Source organism: Diadema antillarum, unplaced genomic scaffold (genome assembly GCF_040938485.1).
Source record: "Diadema antillarum isolate AM-2024a unplaced genomic scaffold, OU_Dant_1.0 scf00000137, whole genome shotgun sequence".
Lineage (NCBI taxonomy): Eukaryota > Metazoa > Echinodermata > Echinoidea > Diadematoida > Diadematidae > Diadema > Diadema antillarum.
This window is the reverse complement of record NW_027271026.1, coordinates 604,636-626,922: the sequence shown is the minus strand read 5'-3', so window position 1 is coordinate 626,922 and position 22,287 is coordinate 604,636. Positions and strand designations below refer to the sequence as shown.

The 22,287-nt window shown below is 38.5% G+C and overlaps 1 protein-coding gene across 1 annotated transcript; it reads left to right on the top strand.

Moving 5' to 3' along the window:
• The first annotated feature begins 681 nt into the window (after positions 1-681).
• Positions 682-19,661, top strand: LOC139721051 (fructose-1,6-bisphosphatase 1-like). The gene is made up of 6 exons (XM_071632381.1): positions 682-962; positions 11,106-11,361; positions 12,769-12,915; positions 15,427-15,564; positions 18,637-18,756; positions 19,443-19,661. Exons 1-6 carry the CDS (start codon positions 787-789, stop codon positions 19,632-19,634), a joined length of 1,029 nt encoding a protein of 342 aa, XP_071488482.1. The 5' UTR covers positions 682-786; the 3' UTR covers positions 19,635-19,661.
• The last annotated feature ends 2,626 nt before the right edge of the window (positions 19,662-22,287 follow it).

Genomic DNA, 22,287 nt, shown 5'->3' with positions numbered 1-22,287 from the left:
CAGGATGGAATATTGATTTCAAAATGCTTATTTCACCGTCTTAATGGATTCAAAAGTTGTATGACCGTTACAGTTGATCACATTAAAAAGAAGAAAAAAAAAACGAAGACGAAATTGAGTTACAATCTGATTTCATCCTAACTGGTCGAGGTTGGACGAAAGGCTCTCTGTTTCTCAAATAAGTCAGGATAGGGCACTGTTGCCGATTCAAATTGTTTTAACTCTAATTTCTACTCAAAGATGAAGAACAAACACAAGAATTAAGGAGAAACACAGACATTGTAGTTGTGGGCACACACATACACGAAAGCACACAAAGAAAGTAAGATCCAGAGATTCTATAGGTCTAGATTCTTTAAAATCCTAAAAGCCAAAACAAACCACTTGACCGGACTCACCAGCCGGTGTACTTCTCACGCATACTGGTAATAAGCATGGGCGTTAGGTGGGCGGGGTCCCAACGTCATTACACCGGTGCGCGCGCATTGATTCGGGGTCTCACATTCCGTACACGTTTGTGCAATGGTATCTCTGCAAGGAGCTTCAACGTGTACTGTGATACTGCTGTGTATCGATACCAAGAGCGTATACAACCCTTCTCCACAGAGTCCAGTACATGTACGTGTTTTGTTGGCCCAGCAGAGCTCTGAGATCAACAGGTGTTGGCTTTGCAATTTACTAGTAAACGTACACTGATATTATACCTCGGACTTGACGGTCGGTGCGGTGGAGCGTCTGCAACCCTCATCTCTTGAGACTTTCCAAAGCAAGACATCAGAGCCAAACATGGGTGACAGTTCGGCGAAAATCGACACCGACTTCATGACGCTGACGCGGTTCATGATCGAGGAGCAGACCCGGTGCGAGGGGGCCACCGGGGAGATGACACAGCTACTGAACGCCATCGCCACAGCGGTGAAATCAATCTCGTCCAACGTGCGCAAGGCCGGCATTTCCAGGCTGTGAGTGCATTTAGATAGATGATTGGTATTGGTACTACAATTTTACTGGTATCTTACCTGGATAAGAATCCCATACATATGATGGTGACCTCAAAAGGATCCCCCAAAAGGAACTTACAGTCGCTTACTAGCAGTAGGCCTAGGTTAGTATAATTATGACATAGAACTCTATGTGGTCTAACGTAAACATCAGCCAATTAATTGTAATTTGTATTTGTAAACTAGATCTAGACCTAAAGCAAAGGCTACATTAACCCCGTCGTGGGGCGCTGTCGTACGTATTTGTCCGTATGGGGTCGCTACTGCGGTTAAGGCTATATCAAAGTAGGCTACATGTATCGTAGGGGCCTGTTCGGCTGTAAATTACTCGCTGATTGCTAGCATGGTTTCATTCATTTGATAATTTCCATATAGACTCTAGAGCATGAATTGGAAAATTAACCTGTTGTGTGTTGAGGACAGACTGATTTTGCTACAACATGCATTTCCTATTGATAGACACCTGCCCAAGTATACTCGGGACTCATCCTCAACGGGTTAAAGGCACATGGACCTGGTGGTTTTGTTGAAATGCTTACACAGCCGCACGGCGCAAGTTTCGTACAAAGACCTTTATGCTATCGACTCCTCTTTAGTGCTTACACTATGACCCATTTCCATAAGTCCGAAGAAGTCTGATCCACTGTAGTCAGTGGTCCGATCACAGTTCGGCTCATGATTCGGCTGAGGAGGATGACAGCTTTAACAAACTTCTTTTGTGACGTCATACTAAGAAGCACATAAGCACACACCCTGGCATCACTGCAGACTATGTGATGTGCAGAGAAGACAACAAAGACAATGTTACCTAGCAACACTTATGCACTTTTAATACTCTTGATGACAGCTAATAACTTCGGCAATCTTCGTATCAATGCTAACAGTGATCGGTCGCACAACTATCGGATGTATGCGCTTTTGATCACGATACCAGCTGTGCCATGTGCCAGATTTCACTGCGCGATTAAAGGGAAACGCAAAGCATATCAAACTCCAGAGGCGCAATATTTTTGTAAATGTATTAAGTTAAGAATCTTGTCTCTGAGATTTCTTGATGTTTTCATTTCAAGTTTGTGAAGTTAACATAAAAAAGCTGCAACGCATTTTTGAAATTGTGTCACAATGCTACAACATAAACCTGTGTACAGCATTGTATGTAGAATACTAGATTGCAAGGATGTTTCATGTTTTGCATTCATTACTACAAATACTGTACGCCCATGTGTGTGTACGTGTGTGTGTGTGGGGGGGGGGGGGGGGGGGGGGCTACACTTGTATGGCTGGCCGGGACAGCACACCTTCAGTTCAGAAAGAAAATAAATCAGAAAGAACAAAGTATAATCACACTAGACAGAAAAATCTGTCTGTCCGGAGGAGCCTCTTAATATTTTTACTTTATCAGCTCTCCTGCTTGGACACGTATAGGAGGGGATTCTGGGAAGCCAGACGCAGTCTCCATGGAACATATCCCCTACCACCAGATACAGACTGATCTTTGGGTCAAAATCATACCCAAGTTCAGGATTGCTTAGATCTTTTCTTTTCTTTTTTTTTCTTTTTTTTTTTTTTTTTGGGGGGGGGGGGAGGGGTATTTCTTAAACCCCTCTTTCCATTATGTTCACAGCCCTAATGCGCTTTGTACATATTGACTCTTGCACATTGTGCTTAGGAATAGAAACTCAAGCATGTGACAAGTACTGTAGAAGATTGTGAGTGCTGAATAGGCACACTGGTAGAACCAAAATGACAGGGTATTGAAGGGCACTCTGGACTGTAAATAAGCTGGTAGTCCAATGTGACGAAGATTATTAACAGATTATCTCAAAGTGCTGGTAACCTGAACATTTCAAGTACCGTACTACTGAAGGAAAGATGGAGGTGCAGTCTTTCATGATGTTTAAATGTAATCTTAACCCTTTGAGGACAAGTCCCAAGTATACTCGTTGAAGGCAGGTGTCTATAGATGGGAAATGCATGTTGCATAGCAAAATCAAACTATCCTCAATGGGTTGAAAAGAAAAATGTCAAGTTGGGAGGAGAAAAGCCCAATGAGTAGATGATGAACAGGAATGATTCATGGGATGTTCAGTTCCTGTTGGTGAAGCATTGAATCTACTGTCTTCTCATAGTGTATTTGGTGCAAAACCCTTATTTGACCCATGATGTCAGATATATGCCAAAGTCAGAAAGCAGCTAGGCATGAGATTTTGTGGCGCTTTTGCATGGGTGTGTTCCCCTTCCCACAGTAAGAGGCTTCTAGCATTTGCAAGAGCTGTTAATCATGTAATTTGGTGCGTAAAAAATATAATATTTTGACTTATTCTGACAAAAAAAAGGAAATATCCCAAAATATGACTTTTGGTGGTTGGAAATCCATATTTTCTCAGTGTTTTTTTAAATTCTGTGTGTGTGTGTGAAGCATCAGAAAAAGTGTGTTGGGTTTGTGAGCATGAGAAAGACCACTGAGGCCTGATCATGCCTAATGTATGAGACTTGGTAGGTCTGCCTTGTTGTTCGTGTAACATTCTTGTTTTAAAAGCATACAAGTCTTTCCGTAAGTCTGTGCACCAAACCTCTCCCTTCCAGATACTGTAAAACATGATATATTCGCGGCACGAAATTTTCGCGAATTGGAGCCGACGGCCTTTTTCGTGGAAAGAAATTTTCGCGAATTGCCTCTTGCGTTCAATACATATAGTGTAGATAAGAAATTTCGCGTGCATTTTAATTTCGCGAATCTTGGAGCTCACGAAATTCGCGAAATTAAAATGCACGCGAACATTTCTCGTTTTACAGTAATATGACAATATGTAACCTTGCACAAAAGCAAAACGCAAAGATGCACTCGTACACAGCATACTCATTTTACACTAGGTATGTCTATCAACAAAAGCCAATAACCAATATGCCGTTTGTGCATTTGTGAGCGACATTTGCAAATTATTTCTACATTATTGGGGGTTTGTACATTTGTGGGCGCTGTCCAATTTCTACATTTTGGGGCAATTTTCTACATTTTTGGTTGATGTATTTCTACATTAGTGGGCGTTTCTATGTTTGTGGGCATTTGTGTATTTGTGGGTTCGACAGCGCTACCCGGGGGCGCTACTTTCAATCACACCTTGCCATCCATGTGCAAGAAATGCCTAAACCATAAATGAATGTAATATATCAGATATCAAAGTGAGCTTGGTTGTTTTATGACTCAAGCTAGGCTATGTACAGATCTCCGACACAAATTCATGCATGTAGGGCACCATTTTTATAGTGAAGGAATTGCTTGATTTCAGCTCCAGACCTCATATCATGCAGTGTTGATGGAACATAGTACAGCTGTAGTGGTAGCAATATCTGTGTAGACACACACTGTTAGGGTCACTCTTCACAGAAGAGTGACCCCAACAAGTGTGTGTCTACACAAATGCACACACGTTTAAAGTTGCATACAGAATGCTCCAGTAGTTATTGGTCACTGTGGCCTCTCATTGCACCCGGAAGTACACACATATAATAGTATACCCTGAGCACTTCAAAACTCACCTGGGATCTCTCTCATGCTTGATTAGAGATGTAAGGCAGAGTGACAAATGAAAACTGTTGTACTTTGGGTAAACACTAGCAAGTGCTATCTCCTAGCATACTCATAGCAAACTGTTCCCAGTTAGCCTTGTGTATTGTGTTATTTGTAGACTTTAGGACTTGAATGCAGATTATTATTATTCATTCAACATTGCCGACAATGTGTGAATGTAGAAAGTCACAATAATATCTTGATTCAACATGATAGAAAAAAAAAATGAAATATACTAGGCAGTAACAAAGCAGAAATGGAAAAGTAGATTGTGACAATAAACAGAGCTGCCAAGGAACAAGAAAAGGTTTATGTAACACTAATAACCATTACCCCACAGGTCTCCTACCCCACACCCAATCAACTACCTAACAGAAATGTCAAAAGTCTGTATGTGAAATGCAAATGACAAACACAAATGTAGCACAAAGTTATGCAGGAAAGAGGGATGGGGAGGGCAATATTTTGATCTTTACTGAATTATGGAATAATGATAAACAATTTGCTGCTTTAATAATGATAATAAGATTTTATGGCTACTGGTACAGTTAGTGAATTCTGTGTATTGTCTAAACTTTGAAATCCTGTCCATTATGGAATATGGTATACTTAATGCTAACCAGTCTGTGCAGTCACATCAATCTACATAAATGCTGATTACCCGCATTGCTTCATGTTTTCTGTTTTGGGAAAGCAATCCTCATGTGATCCTTGGGCATTTATATATGAGTCTTTTGTTTGTTGTAACAGTGCTCAGTTGTCGATTTGCACATTTTACAAAGCAGTATTCCTTGTCATATGGTACTAAAAGATCACTGGTAGATTGGAGGAACACTCTTAATGTGAATAATGTGAACAAAGTTATCATCTTCCCACTTTATCAGAGTACTTATGACATCAGAGCAGTCATACATATATTCCCAGATATTTTGGTTCCCCTCCTTTGCTGACTCATTCGTTGTGTAGCATGAGTCGGCACATTTTACTAGTATGATTTGCATTTATCATTTCCCGAAACCTTGACAAAGGTATTGGCCAAACAAATCTCAATGCTAATTTGTATTCACCTACTATTTAAAGTTGAACAGACACCTATTTTCTATTTTCCTCTGTCACTGCAATACTCTCAAGATTCTCTGATTTTTATTGAGTGTTTCCTAGTGTAAATCAAAGAGCTACCGGAACCTGAACTCTTCCCCTTCTTTTTTTTTTTTTTTTTTAAGTTGAAGACACATTTATTATTCACTGCTTGATACCCATTTTATAGAGTCAAAGAATTGTCTGGTTATGGGTAATTCCATGGGGTTGGGACTGAAATTGTGACATACAAGTTGAAAATTCAAGTTGGGTAAATTGAAATTTTCTCTTTCCCCCTGATTTGTTACTCCCATTCTTCAACTTATTCCACTAGAAATCTGTTTATTACTTCGCACACTTTCAGTCAGCATGGGTAAACAGGTATGACAAATACCTACGTTACATGGACTTCATTTTGTGACATCCTCAATAATTTTGTGTTCTGAAATGATAACAATGAACATATCCCAGTTTTTTTCCACCATAACACATCAACATGTTATCTGACAGGCACACGAGATCATTATTAGTAAGATTGTCCATTCTGATATCAACTGCAAGACACTTTTATTAACATGTTTTTTCTACAAACCATTTACAATTTTAACCAAAGGTTTAACTTTTTCCTCAAGAGTGACACAATAACAATATTCTTATATAAAACTACAGTCGAGGCAAGTGAGTTGTATGGACATTCAAGTGAAAACATGATTTTATTGTTATCATCAGGGGTTTTCGTACTACAACCTTGTCCACAGTATATTACCTATGTTACACGGACAGTATGTCTTCGTAACATAGGTACATTACGACATATCAACTGATTTCCTTTGTTGTGGTGTCAGATGTTAAAACCTACACACATAGACTTTATGTATGTTCCCCTGAATAACACTAATGTAGCAGTTCTTTGGAATTATACCTGCTGTATACCTTTGGAACAACACCTATGTTACACAGACTTCAATTCTTTGTAACTCTGGTATGAAAGAAGGTAGACTTAATAATAATAAGAAGAATGATGTCGAGCCTTACACAATTTGACCTTATATACTCTGACTAACAACTTCATCAACTGTCAACTCAACTATGAAAACTAATAAAGGGAAATCATACAAGTTTTCTTGTCTTCTCCATGTTCTTTGTTTGAAGTTAATTTCTGCTCTTTTCTACAATGTCCATTTTCCCTCCGTGCAGTTTTCTTCTTGTCTAGTTTGTTATGTTCGCTCTTCTTTGGTGTTGCTTTGTCAGCTTCCTCTCTCTGTTTGTGGAGTGCTGTGGCTGTGCCCTTTTCACTCTTTCACGTAGTTTAATCACGTAGCGGCGGCAGAGGAGGATCCATGGCAGATTCATCGACAAACTGGACAAAAGGTGTGAAGAGAAATAAAATGAAAGAATTAACAGAAAATTTGTGTCTGTGTACTCTTTATATTCCTGTTGATGTATCTGTGTATATGAATGGAATTAAATAATTTGGACAATTTTGCTTACCTTTCTACCTCTTGTCATACCAGTTGGCTACAGTTCCATGTGTACCATCCACCAAAAAAAAAAAAAAAAAAAAATATGGGTTACGCTTAAAATGATGTACAGCAGTAATGTTAATAATATTAATAATAATATAGCGTGTAAAAAATCATTTTCATATTCTACGCTAATTTTTTTTTCACATCTATGTAAGCTAGCAAGGCCAAGGGCAGGGCGCTGCCCCCAGTGTCATGGCTAGGGTTAGGGATAGGGTTAGGTTTACGGTTACGGTCCTATTCCAAATAGACCTCAAACAAAATACTAGGCCCCCCCCCCCCTTTTTTTTTACGGTACTCAATCCCCATCAAATTCAAAATTTTTGCCCTCTTTTTAGGATAGGATAGACCAATATTATGCCAATTTTGATTGCGGTACACATGGAACTATTTCCTACCAATTTACCTACCCAAAATGAATACGAAACTGGCATTTTAGCTTTGAGACTTTACAGTGAGTGAACGTGGAATGGAAACAGTGAACCCATGTACTGCTTCATCAGAGCACCGTAAAGCCATCTAACAGTAACACTATTAACAGGTCAGTGAAATCTTGAAAGGAAAACACTGACATTGTAAATCTGTTCAAGAGAAAGAATCTAACAGCTCTTAATTCCCAAAATATCAACAACAAAATTGGGCAAACTCTTTCTTTAGCTCAGACGCAGTCTGGACGTCTACGTATTCCAACTTCATAGTACCGTACTAACGTTCAGCACATCTACTTGGTAGATACGAATGACATAAGTAAGGTCCAAAATTCACAAGAATCGGGAGGTAAAATAATGTTATATTGCCGTGAAGATACACTGGACATACTTTTGTACGGTTTTCTAAGAGAGGAACACATGCTCCTTTTGCAGAGACGGGCATAAAAGGGGAAATTTGGCGATCACTATTACGAACATGAACAAGTAACAAATATCTCAGTATGTGGGACTACAGCGTGTTAACAGCATCATCGTCCACCGTATATTTGGCCAGTTTAGTGGTTTTAATATCGTTTTTTTCCTCCAATACAGTTTACAAAATGTGACAAAAGTTATTTACTTCGTAAAATAGCGTACAAGCACTGATTGACATCGGAAACATTGAAATTCCCGATCGGAAACATCGAAATTCACGTACCGATGTAACACGGACTACAGCAGAAAAACGGGTCTTGCACCGTCCAGGTAGGTGTGAACGGGCTGTAAGTGGTCTTCCCGCCGTTGGGGAAGTACTGCCAGTGACGTAAATACGATTGCTGAAGTTAGTAGCTCTTCTTTTTGTCGCGAGCGCGACTTTCTTATCCGATGTTACACGAAGAGGCCGGACTTCGGACGGAAGTACGGTAATATGTTCTGTGTTTTCTCTTTTATTTGGAGCTTTTTGATGCTAATTTTTGGACAATAATACTCCTAAAATATGAGTCTAATTATAGAAATCAAGTTTCTGATCATATTATGATTATAAGTGTATGTAAAACCATGCAATACCGATGTTACAACAAAAATCGCCGCGGACTTCGTTTGTAACATCGGTATGAGGTTGCTTCAAGATGCTCTGGTGTTCTTATTTTGTGACACATGTTTATGTGCCTTATAGTCTTTGTAGAAGTCACCTTGCCTCTCTTAATTATGATAGGCATAATGCTGAAAGGTTGTGTATTTCTGTATTACATTGCCATGAAAATGGCATATATTTTTGTCACAACTGGTACCACAAAAAAACCATGAGACATCAACAATGAAACAGTCACAGACAAAATAAATTTGTACACAGGCTTGTTTTTTATTCATCAAATAATTCTTCACACATCTCTCTCCAAGAATAACCACAAACCACAAGCAATTATTTGATAAAATTTTCAGAATATGACTTTTATTCCCTGCACAACATGAAAATCTAGAGCATGGCCCAACCCCATGGAATGACCCTTATCCTAGATGGGACATCATTGAGGACTGTACTTTGATTCCTTCCCACCCCCCACCCCCAATATCTCTCGCTCATTGTCACTGGGGTAGAAAGTAAGTGTGATACAGTACCCAGACTCTGAAAGTCACCTTCAATATCCAAATCCAAATGTTATCAGCTATGTTTTTTATGTGTGTTTGCATGTTCACGTAGATAAACAGGCATCTATTTAGTCTGTACTTTCAGTTGTGTTGTATTCAACTGTTTGAGTAACCTTCAGCCATGGAACATGTTTAGAATGGATATACTGTATATGCATGGAGTACATACTGATGTACATGTATCCCCTGACAATACAGAGATCAAATTAAGAAAGTTTTGATCATGCACATACACGTAGTTACCATTGAATGAAGGTTCAGTGTTATTAAAACCATCACGTGTGTGTCCCAAAGTGTACAAATAAACTTGTTCAGATATGAAGGATTTATAGAACTTTGTTTTGTGTAGCACTTTAGCAGAACTCCACTGGTAGTTGAGGACTTAATGTGCCTTGACATGGATGTCACTACTAGATTATACATCTATTTTCCATGCATAGTGTGAACATAGATTCTCCATTCTATTGAGAATGTACAATGTATTGTTTCTGACAGGTACATGAAGATTTGATGTAAGAGGTAGGATGCATTGATGGTGTGGATTTTCATGCATCCTTGTTGTAAACAAAATGCTAGAGTGAAAATTTTAGAGTGAAATATATAGATGATGATTGCACAGTGAGAGATAGATGGATTTGTAATTACCCTGTGTGCATTTGGCTCTCAGACTCAATTTATCCTGTTACTTCCTCATTCCCATTCACACAATCCACCTGAAAAGGTAGTACTTAACTGCTTCCTGTTTCGTAATAGGCAAACTTTTGGACAATTCACAATTTTTTTTTTTATTTTTTTTTTCAACAACAGCATCACCTTGAATCATAGAATAATAACTTTGTACAGAAGGTGATGTACTTGATGTACTTTGAGCTCAATTCATGTTGGCCTACATATGAAATAGTACAGACATACAGTATGCTACTTTTTATATTTTTCATACACTGTATCCTCTTTTTGCTCCTAGTAAAACCCTTTGCTGTGTTTTATTCACTGATTGGTATGCATGCTGCAGTGCTTTCTTCGCTGATTGGCACAGATGTTTGAAACTAATTCTTAATCAATTGAGATTACCTATTCCCCCAATTTCTACATATTATTATACCATGGCCTACCTGTTGGACTGAGGCACATACATGTATAAGCAGCTACTGTTGAATTGGCTTGCTAATCTGCAATTAGGTCAGGTTTGAATGAATTACTGAATGCTGGTGTAAACACATAGTGGGTTCGGTCTGTTGTGACGCAACAGACAACTCATTCATATACTATTTACTGAACTGGTTCTGAGATGGTTAAAGGCTATTGTGTAAATACATACAAAATTGACAATTGTTACAATTTTTCAGTTCTCACAAACTCGTCTATGCATTACTTTCAGTTTGAAATAAGCTTGAATTTTTAGTTTTAGCATGTCAGGCAAAAAGCTTTGGAATACGGAGTGATTTCTCTTTCTGAAATGGTATTTTAATTGTATTTTGGTACAGAAAAATGCCAGATTTTGTGACTTTACCATTTTCTGACTTCACCCTTTACATATATGATAATTTAGCTGTAATTTCGAACATGAATTTGTTATCCTGAAGTGTAAATGAAAAGCAAACAAGGAACATTTATACATTGTATCTAGGGTAGTTTATATTTAATGATAGTTGACTTCCATGTTGCACACGTTGTATGGTAAACAGTGGTAGCATTTAGAACAGTGATTTAAACATAACCCATTTACACCGCTTTGTAAAAGTATACATTTTTTGGACCTGTTGCATAGAGAATAATGTGCTGGTCCATAAAATTGACAAGCTCACACCTTAATGACAGGATATTGGTGGTCTCTAGAGTCATCAAGCAAAGATGCATTCTCACTCCCTTCCAGGTATGGTATTGCTGGCGGTTCCAACATCACCGGGGACGAGCAAAAGAAACTCGACGTCATCTCCAACGACGTCTTCGTAAGCCAGCTGAAGAACTCCTTCACGACCTGCGCCCTGGTCTCGGAGGAAGTGGACAATGTCATCGAAGTGGACACGGACAGGAGAGGGAAATACATTGTAACCTTTGACCCCTTGGATGGGTCATCAAACATCGACTGTCTCGTGTCCATTGGCTCCATCTTTGGTATCTGGAAGAGGGTAAAGTAACAACATTTGGTTTTTTGTGTAGTATTGTAAGATCCATAGGTCAAAGCTTCATAGTCTCTGCATAGAATATAACATGTTGACTCATTGGTATGACGATTCCCCATAGACTTGATACATGGTAACCTAATTCCTGCAGCCAATGGGTGTATCTTTCTGATAGCACATATGATGGCACATGTGTACAAGTTGTGTACATTTATCTAGCCAGATGCAAATATTTGGCAAACAATTATTATCATGTAGAAACAGTCAGATTTTCTCACTCCTTGAATTGCCCGGCATAAATATTCGTGGACTTTATGTTTCACCCACAATGTTCCAGTGGACCAAGGTGTAGATATTGGTATGAATCTATTGAAGTAATACTTGGGTAGTAATAATGGCAGTGTTCATTGGAAGAGCAGTTTTACCGGCACTGAAGAGGCTACTCTGTATTCTTGGTTAACACCATTAATTCTAGAGATTAGATTTTACTGCAGAAATTATTATCCTGTCATCATTAAATTGGCATTCCGTTATTATATTGGAAAAAAAAAACTAAAATAAATAGCACTGGCAGCATTCATTATATCTTCTCAAAATCGGTATTCAAACAAACCTCAACTATTTGCCAAATTGGGAGAGAAAACAGTATAATAAACTCCAATTAGGTTTGACATGTTGCCAAATTTAGGGATATTACGTAGATTCAGAACTGAATGTCTCTAGTGAAACTGATCTGTACCCAAGAAACTTGTATATGAGCAGCACAGTGTTCAAATGAAAGAGAATTTCTACTCTACCATAGTACGTAATGCCAACTATGAATAGTATACTATTACCGTTTGCTTCGAGGGGCATGGTTAAAACTATCTACCCAGAGATGGTTTCGAAAAAGTACTAAAAACCTCCAAACAAAGTCTTGGAGCATGGCAGTGTTGAAAAATCACACAAAGGGTAAATGGTTTTGATGTCGTGTGGACAAGAAGCAGTCAATATTTTTTGATATAACACACCCCACTTAATTTACGATAAAATGCTAGATTAAGGCATTGAAATGAAGTTGTTATGCTACCAGTCAGAGAAATTACATGAAGTATGAATTTGCAATACACAAATATAGATACATGCTTTAAGATATACTTACAAGCATTGTAAAAAAATGCTAGTTGACTGCTGGATGGTACAATGGATAACAAAAGCTAGTGACTGCACCGCTAACCAATCAGGACTGTGGATTCATCAAATGATACATATACATTTGTATAGTAACAATTATGGAAAAAATGCAACTCCAAACCAGAGCAATGTGGTTTCAGGGACTTTATAGATTACTCTGCCATTATCATTATATAATATGCATAGTATTGTCAACAGTCATTTGATGATGCTTTCATTTACAATCATTTCCGCATCTAGGACGGTGATCCAAAGAGTCCCATTACTGAGGGTGATGTCCTGCAGCCTGGGTCCAAAATGGTTGCCGGGGGTTACGCCCTTTACGGCAGCGCCACCATGCTGGTGTTAAGCACTGGATGTGGGGTCAACGGCTTTCAGCTTGATCCAGTAAGTGACTGTTAAGAAGTTTTCGCCAAGTCAAATAATTAAACTTTTGGTTGCTGGTACCGAAATTCTTATAATGTTCCAGAATCATTGTAAGATTTTTAATCAGTGCCCAGTATTATCAGATTCAAGAGCCATTCCACTCCATTTACAAATTGAATTTGGCAGATAGGAGTGAAGTCAGATCAGTGGAGCATCATTGAAATGGTCCATGCAAAAGAAAAAAAAAAGTTATGGGGTTTTGGAAGTTCTCATGCTTTCACAAAACATTGATATTAGTCACAACTGTCTATGTAAATTGAGTTGATCAGTTTCAAACAGGAGGAAGAGTAATTTAGATTGAAAGTTTGTGCGATACAAATTCCCCTTAGTACAAGTTTTAAAAACAGTTTAAAAATAAAGGCATCTACAAGTATGTTTTTTGAGAGATGTACCTCGGCAGTCAGATTCAGTACTGTAAAAGTGTAGAAATTTTCGCACATTTTGCACAACCAGACGCTAGCGCGAAAATAAAAGCCCGCGAATATTTTTGGATTCCATATGTTCCAGAAGTTAATGTCTTGATTCCGTGGAATTGAAAATACACGAAATCCATCTTACCTGGCTGCGCGCGAAAAATTACTCGTGCGAAAATATCAATTTTTACAGTAATCAGTAAAACACCTTCAGAGAAAAGCAGAGAAGTTGAAGAGCCAAGCCGCATTTTGTGCCTGGCCAGGCCTGAGATGTGCTTAGTAAATTCCATAGCAGTGGGGGTTTTATTAGCTCACCTGAGCCGAAGGCTCAAGTGAGCTATTGCGATCGCTCTTCGTCCGTCGTGCGTCGTCCATCGTGTGTCGTGTGTTGTCCGTCGTGCGTAAACTTTTTACATTTTCATCTTCTTCTTGAGAACCCCATGACAGATTTTCACCAAACTTGGCAGGTAGCATCCCTAGGGGGATAGGATCTCAATTTCTTCAAGTGGGCACTATACCCCACCTGGGGGGCCCCAGAGGGGCCCAAACTCCCCAAAATTAAGATATCTTAAAAAATCTTCTTCTCTAGAACCAGAAGTGATAGAGCTAAGTTAATACTATGAATTAGTACATTGATGACTGTAGTTTCAAGTTTGTTCATGGCGGAGTCAGGGGTGCCCCCCTTGGGACCCAGGGGAGGGGAGTTTGGAGGGGTTCTAATGGGGCCCAAATTGTACATTTTCATCTTTTTCTTGAAAATGCCATGATGAATTTTCACCAAACTTGGCAGGTAGCATCCCTCAGGGAAAAGAATCTCATTCCCATCAAATGGGCACCATGCCCCACCTGGGGGCCCCAGGGGGCCTAAATTGGGACCTAAATGGTGAATTTTATTCTTTATCTCGAGAACCCCATGATGAATCTTCACCAAACTTGGCAGGTAGCATCCCTAGGGAGATAGAATCTCAATTCCATCAAATGGGCACCATACCCCACCTGGGGGTGGGGGGCCCAGGGGTCTCTCCCCCCGTAAGGAATCTTTAAAGATTTTCTCTAGAACCAGAAGTGATTGAGCTAAGTTAATACAATTAGTCAGTATATTGATTACTGTTGTTTCAAGTTTGTTCATGGCAGAATCAGGGGTGTCCTCCTTCCCCCCCCCCCCCAGGACCCAAGGAAGTGGGGTGGGATGGGTCCAAATGGTGATGTAAATTGTGCATGTTCATAATCATTGGAAACCCCTTGATGAATATATATACACCAAACTTGACAGGTGGTATGCCAGCTCTCAAAGCTAGCTCTCAGAGCTACCCAGTAAAGTGTCCAATGTTCCCAGGTAAGAGTCTGCAAGAATGCATGAAAGGTGAACTTGCAATACTCAGGTGAGCGCGAGACCCCCGGGTCTCTTGTTTTACTCGGCATCTGATAGCACAAAATAACACCAGTTTGTTTGTTTCAGTGACTCCCATCACCTCGTTGGAGATACACGGTGGTAATCTCAATTTGTAATGGGTCATTTTTGTGCTTTTCTTACTGTAGAAGACCATTCAAAGTAAGATTTTTAATTCTATTCAAACTCTTTACTTTGCCTCTGTGAACAGATGTAAAATCCAAATTTGCTGCCATTATCATGAACACTAATTTAGAGATGACAAATAAATAACTGACAAGTTGAAATGTGATCCTTCAAACTCCAACTCCTTATCGGAACCATTGTGGATGCATATTTGCATCATCATTATCATTATCATTTTATTTCGTAAATTTTCTGAGTGTTGCCATTTATTTATGTAGGAATGAAAAATGATATACCAGCCATGTAGTTTTGAGATTGGCTACCAAAAAAAAAAGTCTTGGGATGTACAGTGAGACAATAATATTTGCAATTGCAGATCTTGTTCTTCAGAATCATAATGATATTAAAATTTTTGAAAGCCTGTTGCAACAGTAAGAGTTAAAATGGTGTGTGTGAATGTGATTATTTATATATTTTGTGATAGGTAACGATTAGATAATCTACCACTCAATAACTCTTGATACTACCTTTTACAAAATGCAGGCAATTGGAGAGTTTGTGCTGACTGACCGACTGATGACCATCAAGCCACGGGGCAAGATTTTTAGTATCAATGAGGGCTATGCTCAGTACTGGGACCAGAGCATTACCAAGTATGTGGAGTCCAAGAAGAACCCTGGGGTAAGATCTTTGTTTAACCCATTAGAGGGATGGTACAGTATTGGTTGAGATGAGAATTGGGCATTTAACTTTTTGCGAGATACCAAGAAAACACTTATGATGTAGTACAGAGCATACCATTTTAAGAGGAATTCAAAGTTTATTTGATAAAAATCGGGTTTAGAATGACTGAAACATCCAAAAACAAAGTAAAACAAAGCAATCGTAATAAAGTGTGGGTCCCACACTTTATAAGAATCACTCTTTTTTGGATATGTCAGCCTTTTCAAAACCAATTTTCGTCAAATAAACATTGAATTCCTCAAAGAATTACATGCTCTTTCATATTTCATAAGAGGTTTCTCATTATCTCACCAAAAAATGTTAGAAACCTGAAATTAGGTCTCAACCAAAACTATACGATCCCTTTAAAGACTAGTCCTGAGTATGCTCGGGCAGGTGTCTATGGGAAATGTGTGTTGTAGCAAAATCAGCCCATCCTGAATGGGTTAAGCATGCATTAGCCATGGTCTTGTTGGGTGTGGCCAGAAATGTTTGTACAAAAGTGTGGAGAATCTTTGCAGTATCGTGTCTGACAGATATAATACAGTCATTTTCTTTGATTTGTTTATCTTTATATGCGTGAAAATAATTTTTGTGCTTATCATATGTGAATTTGTATTTATAATATCAGTTATTACTATTTGTTCTACATTAAGGTGGTCTGGAACAGAAAAAATGAAACTGTTGCCTCTAATATTTCATCGTCATTTATGCCTGTCGGTGACTATGAGCAGCTAAGCGTACACTCACCAGCAATGGTTGACTCCCAATCAAAATTCTTCGGCTCTGTGTGTGCTAACATAGGGATTAGTGAAAAGCTGTACACAATTTTAAATGGGGATTCTCAATAATATCCAAGCCAGGCCAGCTGTCCCACTCTGTGGTATTCCCAATGCTACGAGGTCTTTAGCAGTTAGGATGACACTCCTAACCACAAGAAATATCGTGGTTAGGGCATGTGCACAGATTGAAACTAAGAGCTGATTTCCAGGCCTGTGAAAATTAGTTCATTATTCAAGATCGTAGCAATGACCTGGAAGAAAGCTGCATCAACTTTCAGTTAGGCTGGTGTCATTAAAAGGTCAGTTTGCAAAAAATTGAAATAAGTATTACAGTTCATCTATTCAGTCAGTTGCCTCTAACTTAAATACTTTAGGCATTCCTGCTTCATCCTGTTAGAAAATGCACATGTAGTCAATTTAATTCCATATGAAACCAGTGTGCCATGGAACTTGTCTACTCTGTTATTATTTTCATGTTTGCAGACACAAGTCAGTCAAAACACTTTTAGTAATCACATCTTGGCATGGGTCATTTTTATCTGACATTTTCCTGGCTATCAAATTTTGTAGTATTACAGAGCTCTGTAGGTCACATTGAGCCAAGTAGTCTGCACACAGCAGCTGTTGCAAGCCTGTGTGCAAACAGCCGAGAAATCCAGGACTGGGAGCATGGGGGAAATTTCTCTTCCGTGTGCCAGAATATTTGAGAGCCCCAGCCTTTTGAGGAACGCTCTGCTGTTCAAAACTGTATTGAGCAAACCCAGTCACCCATGACTCTGTCCTCGCTGTAAACAGTTGGCCAGGAATTGTCACTGGATGTTTGTGTGTGTGTGTCTGTGTGTGTGTGTGTGTGTGGGGAGGGGGGGAGGGGTGGAATGACTAAACTGCTGTGTAGTCTCTTCACACAAAAATAATTACCTGTTGCTTTGTCCCTGCTGACTTGTCTTGACTGAATTCTCAACAGATTTCTTTTTTCCATGAACATATTCATTTAGTGAATGTATTCAGTACAAGTCTATTGTAATTACATATGCAGTTATGATCAGGCTTTGAGCTACTTGTCTTTAATACCTTTTTCTGTACACCCCTCTTTATATACAACACCCGCTTAAACTGTGTCTTATCATAACCACATACTCCAGCAGTCCCTGAAACACACAATTCTTTGTGATCTTTACACATGCCTTTAAACTCTAGAATAGTCTCCAGGTTTAGTGACTCCATGCAAATAAACTCAACAGTTTCAAGAAGGTCCTTTAAAAAAAGAATTGTGTTTCAGTGTAGTAAATGCCGTCTTTAACCCGTTGAGGATGGGCTAATTTTGCCACAACACGCATTTCTCATAGACACTTGCCCGAATATACTCAGGACTCGTCCTCAAGGGGTTAATACATGTGTAGTTTCTCAGTTTTTCATCTTTATTTATCCTTTGTTTATGTCATGTTTGTATTGTACATGGTTACTGTTGTGTTAAAGCTCTTTGTATCCGGTGAAGAAAAGGAGCTATATAAATCATATTACTGTTATTATCATTATTATAGTCTATATTATCTCTTGAGTGCACAGGTTGCATTCGGTTTTTTTGCGTCTGAATAACCAGGTGACTGCTTGCACTTGTATATTAATGTCAATCTCTCTTTACTGTCAATTACATTTGTAGCACTGTGTCTGCAAATCAAAAGAAATACTCCTATTACTATCTATTTTCTTTTTCTTTTCTTTTTTTTTCACAATGACCTTCATTTAAAACTTCTCCATTTTTTTTTACTGATTGAGAAGTGATTTTCACTAACTTCCAGTAAGACATTAAATAGAGCAAACAAGTCTTTCTGATTTGATAAAAGGCTTGTTTAAAACTTTAATATCTCAATATCTAACAAGAGAATATAAAAGCATGCATGAGGAGCACAACAATCGCTGTGATTGCTCTTTGAAATCTCCCTGAAGCTGATGTGAAACAGAGAGTCCTTGACAATATGAGGCTCTTATCTTTAAAGGTTTTTTTTCCCATTATGTCTTGTTATGTTTTAGTTGTTGGGGGGGGGGGGAGGGAATGAGCTGAATGCTAGTGCAATATCCAGGGAATGTTATCCTAGAGTAAGGATAATACTGCCAGGGTTCTCTGGTATTGAAATGCAAATAAAAAAAGAAGAAAAAGACAGCCCTGGGTAGATGACACCATACTCTTATCATTATTTTATCACATGTATCATTATCATGGCCCAATTTATTGTGTCACGGAATACAGGAAGGTAAATCACCCTATGGTGCCCGCTACATTGGTTCTATGGTTGCTGACATGCACAGGACGATAGTGTATGGTGGAATCTTCCTCTACCCTGCACATAAGAAGAGCAAGAGTGGAAAGGTCAGTAAAATATTTATTATTATTATTATTTATAATTATTGATGTAAGATGCTTCATTGGGAGCACAATTCAATGAAAACATTTCATCTTTTGTTGTGAGACACACGAGAAGAGTGTTCGTGTCGTGTTGTCCCATCATAACTCATGTAAATCAAGTCTGGGTCCTGTAAACAATAATCTGCATCATGCAGCTATTGCTGTTGCCATGGTAACAGCAGGGTAGCGATCAACCAGATGTGAACATACCAGTTGTTGTGGTGGTGATCATAAATGGTGCCAATGATGCAAGACATCTTCTCCATGTTTAGCCCTGGTTTGCTAGACCAAAGACTAGATACTTCGTGACATGTAGAGACTACATTGCACAGTTGTACTCAGCACCCCATGACTAAAAAGATAATGTATCTCAGATCAGTCATGGAATACTGAATCAAAGTGTAAGACACGGTTGTGTGCTTTTTGACTGTTACTTTTGTCAGCATGTAGGACTATTAATCAATGCTTTGTTTGAGTTGAAGTCTTCTAGATACACCAGAGATGACTTGAAGTCTTTTAGATACACAAGAGATGTGGCATTGTTATTATTTTCTGTTGCATTTATATGCTTTTCCCAGGGCCCATTTCACCTATCTTGTAAAGGCATATGTGTTAGATTCTTTCATGCTGTTTGGTTGTGTGTGCTCTAGCTGCGTCTACTCTACGAAGGTGCTCCCATGGCATTCATCTGTGAGCAGGCTGGAGGCAGGGCTACCACTGGCAAAGAGAGGATCCTGGACATCACGCCCACCACCATCCACCAGAAGACGCCGGTAGTCATGGGATCCACGTACGACGTCGACGACTACCTCGCTATAGTCAAAGAGTGTGGTGAGGCGTAGGAGATACAGCGCCTCACGTTGATCTGCAATGAATGCCCTCATGACTTGCTGTTATAGCCGTTCTGGTAATAGATGTGTTCAGATCTCATATTACAGTATTTTTTTTTACTCAAAACTCAGTGGTCAAGTTTCTATTCAACTCATTAAAGCAGTCACAAACATGTGATGATTCCCATTTTTATCATCATGCTGCTGTCTTTGGTGATTCATTTAGCATAACTCATTCTGTAAACATATTTGACTGTGGATTTGTATAGTGTGGGTGTGATGATTGTGATTATCCAAGTAAGTAAAACCCATCATAACTGACATACAACAATCTTCAGAAGAGTTGATGCATCACGCATTGCATTGGTTCTGTAAGGCGTGGGTTGAAATTAGGAAAATCCATGTTTTCTCAATCAACGTGAGATACATAATTGTTTTACCAGTACTTCTCTATACTTCACCCATCAATACTAGCAACTTTAGTTTCGATTCTGTGGGTTAGTCATTACTTTTGGTATTTTTTTTTTTTTTTTTAAGTTTGTGAATACTGCAGTTTCTCTTTATTAATTCTGTTATAATTATAAAACTTCTTATTTCCATAGATAGCACATGTAGCAAGATTTGACAAGAGTTTGATATACATTCCATGTGTCAGTAAAAATGTTCAAAATAAACTCATTCCTTTCTGCAAATCGGTCTTCCAAGACATCTGCTTTATTCAGTTGTTTATCAATCATATTGACCTACCCTTCAGACTGCAAGCATATAGAAGCTGTATTCTTTGGGGTCAAAAATCATTTTGTGAAAATCACTTTGAGTACATCTCTCTATCGTGTGCACTCTGACATGCGTCGTTCCAAAGGAACAGCAGGTGTGACATTGATGATAACAAATAATTCTTTTACTTCATTGCTATGTACACATTGTTGATAATTCCTGATACAATCATTCTGTGGCATTTAAACAAAGTTATAAATGCAACGTCAGTCTTCCGAATTCGCAAGAGTCTTGACTAAAGAATTTCAATGTCCAGATTCAAGATATTTGTGGACATATGTTTGCTATCACATGAATTAACAGATAATCAAAGCTCAAATATTTGTAACATTTGACAAGAGAGTGTATTTATATAGAGGTGTATGGAGATGTACAGATTTGAGTATGTGTTAGATCAATCCTATGAAAAATAAGACAGGTCATGTAATCTGTAGAAGGCTGAATTTTGTACTTTAAACAACCCTATGACTGAGATGTTATATGATGAATTTCTTGCACTGTAAAAAGCAATTTATGAAATGTCCATTTTGCACAAATGATCAGCGACCTAGTACTCGGACATCTAGCCATTTCAGTTCTTTTAGTGTAAACAAAAATAATGATATTACAACAGTTGTTGGTGAGTGCATTACACTGCCATAATGTCTCTATCTCTATCATGTGAGGAAACAAAAAGACTTGAAGAATAAGAGGTACAGGGAACACCTGGGATAGTTGATCCCAATCAGTATAGTTCTCTTAAGGAAATGTTATCCATACCGGTTTGAAGTGTTCAGTGCAATTTGCCAATTTTAGATGAGGAGAAATTGAGTTCTACAGGGACAAGTCACCCAATGAAAAAGTTCACTCCCATAAAACCTGTGCCGAGCACAGGGCTTCGGAGTTTATATCTTTCTTTTGGATGCAGATTTCCAGCCAGAGTGTACTTAACTAACAACTCTGCTGGGGTTATTGTATGTAGGCTGTGATGAATTACAAGGAGAATTTTGAATGAGATTCAACATTGATTGTGTCAATTGTCTTAATCGATAGTTGTAGAGGGTTTAGGTATAACAGAAGAATGACAAGTTGATGTAAAAGTGGCCTTGATAGATTATGGTGGTCAACAATCAGTCTTTGTGGTCAACAATCAGTCTTTCAAATCAAGCTTCATCTGATTATGCTGCCACTGAGTTTTGAGCATACTCAGTAATACTTGTGTGAAAACTCACTGTGTAACTAAACAAGTATCATCTTGATATGCATATATACATTGTGTTGTTATGGTATGCATTTTATGGTTACATTGTCAAATATTGACAGTAACTCCCCTCTGTTGATTTATGTACTCACGTACATGTGCAATGCTCCACTTTACAATCTGGCCGTTTGAGACTTATTGTGTGCATAAATTAAGGCACACTACTTCAAAGTTGATTGTGTGTGCAACTAATAGTGTCTTGGCAGCATTTATGCACTGACAAGCCATTAGTTTGGGTTTGGGGATTTTTTTTTAAATTCTTTTAACTCCTTGTCTCTGAAATGCAATAATTAATCAGAAATCGTGTTATGTACCATGCATGGCTCTGTATGCAGTGGGTGAGCTGTGTGGAGCTGCAAGTTTTAAATATCAAACTCATGCATATGATGCAGCTCCTCCATGTGGAAAGTCTGTTTTAATAGTAGATCATAAAATGGTCAAACAGCTAAAAGATATATATATATATATATATATATATATATATATATATATATTGTAGTTGTTCCGCGTATTGGCAGTACTAGAAATAGCAATAATAAAGTCACAACAGAGGAATGCAGGGAATGCATTAATAGCCAATCTTGATTTAATGAATAATCCATTATTCATTAAATCAAGATTGGCTATTAATGCATTCCCTGCATTCCT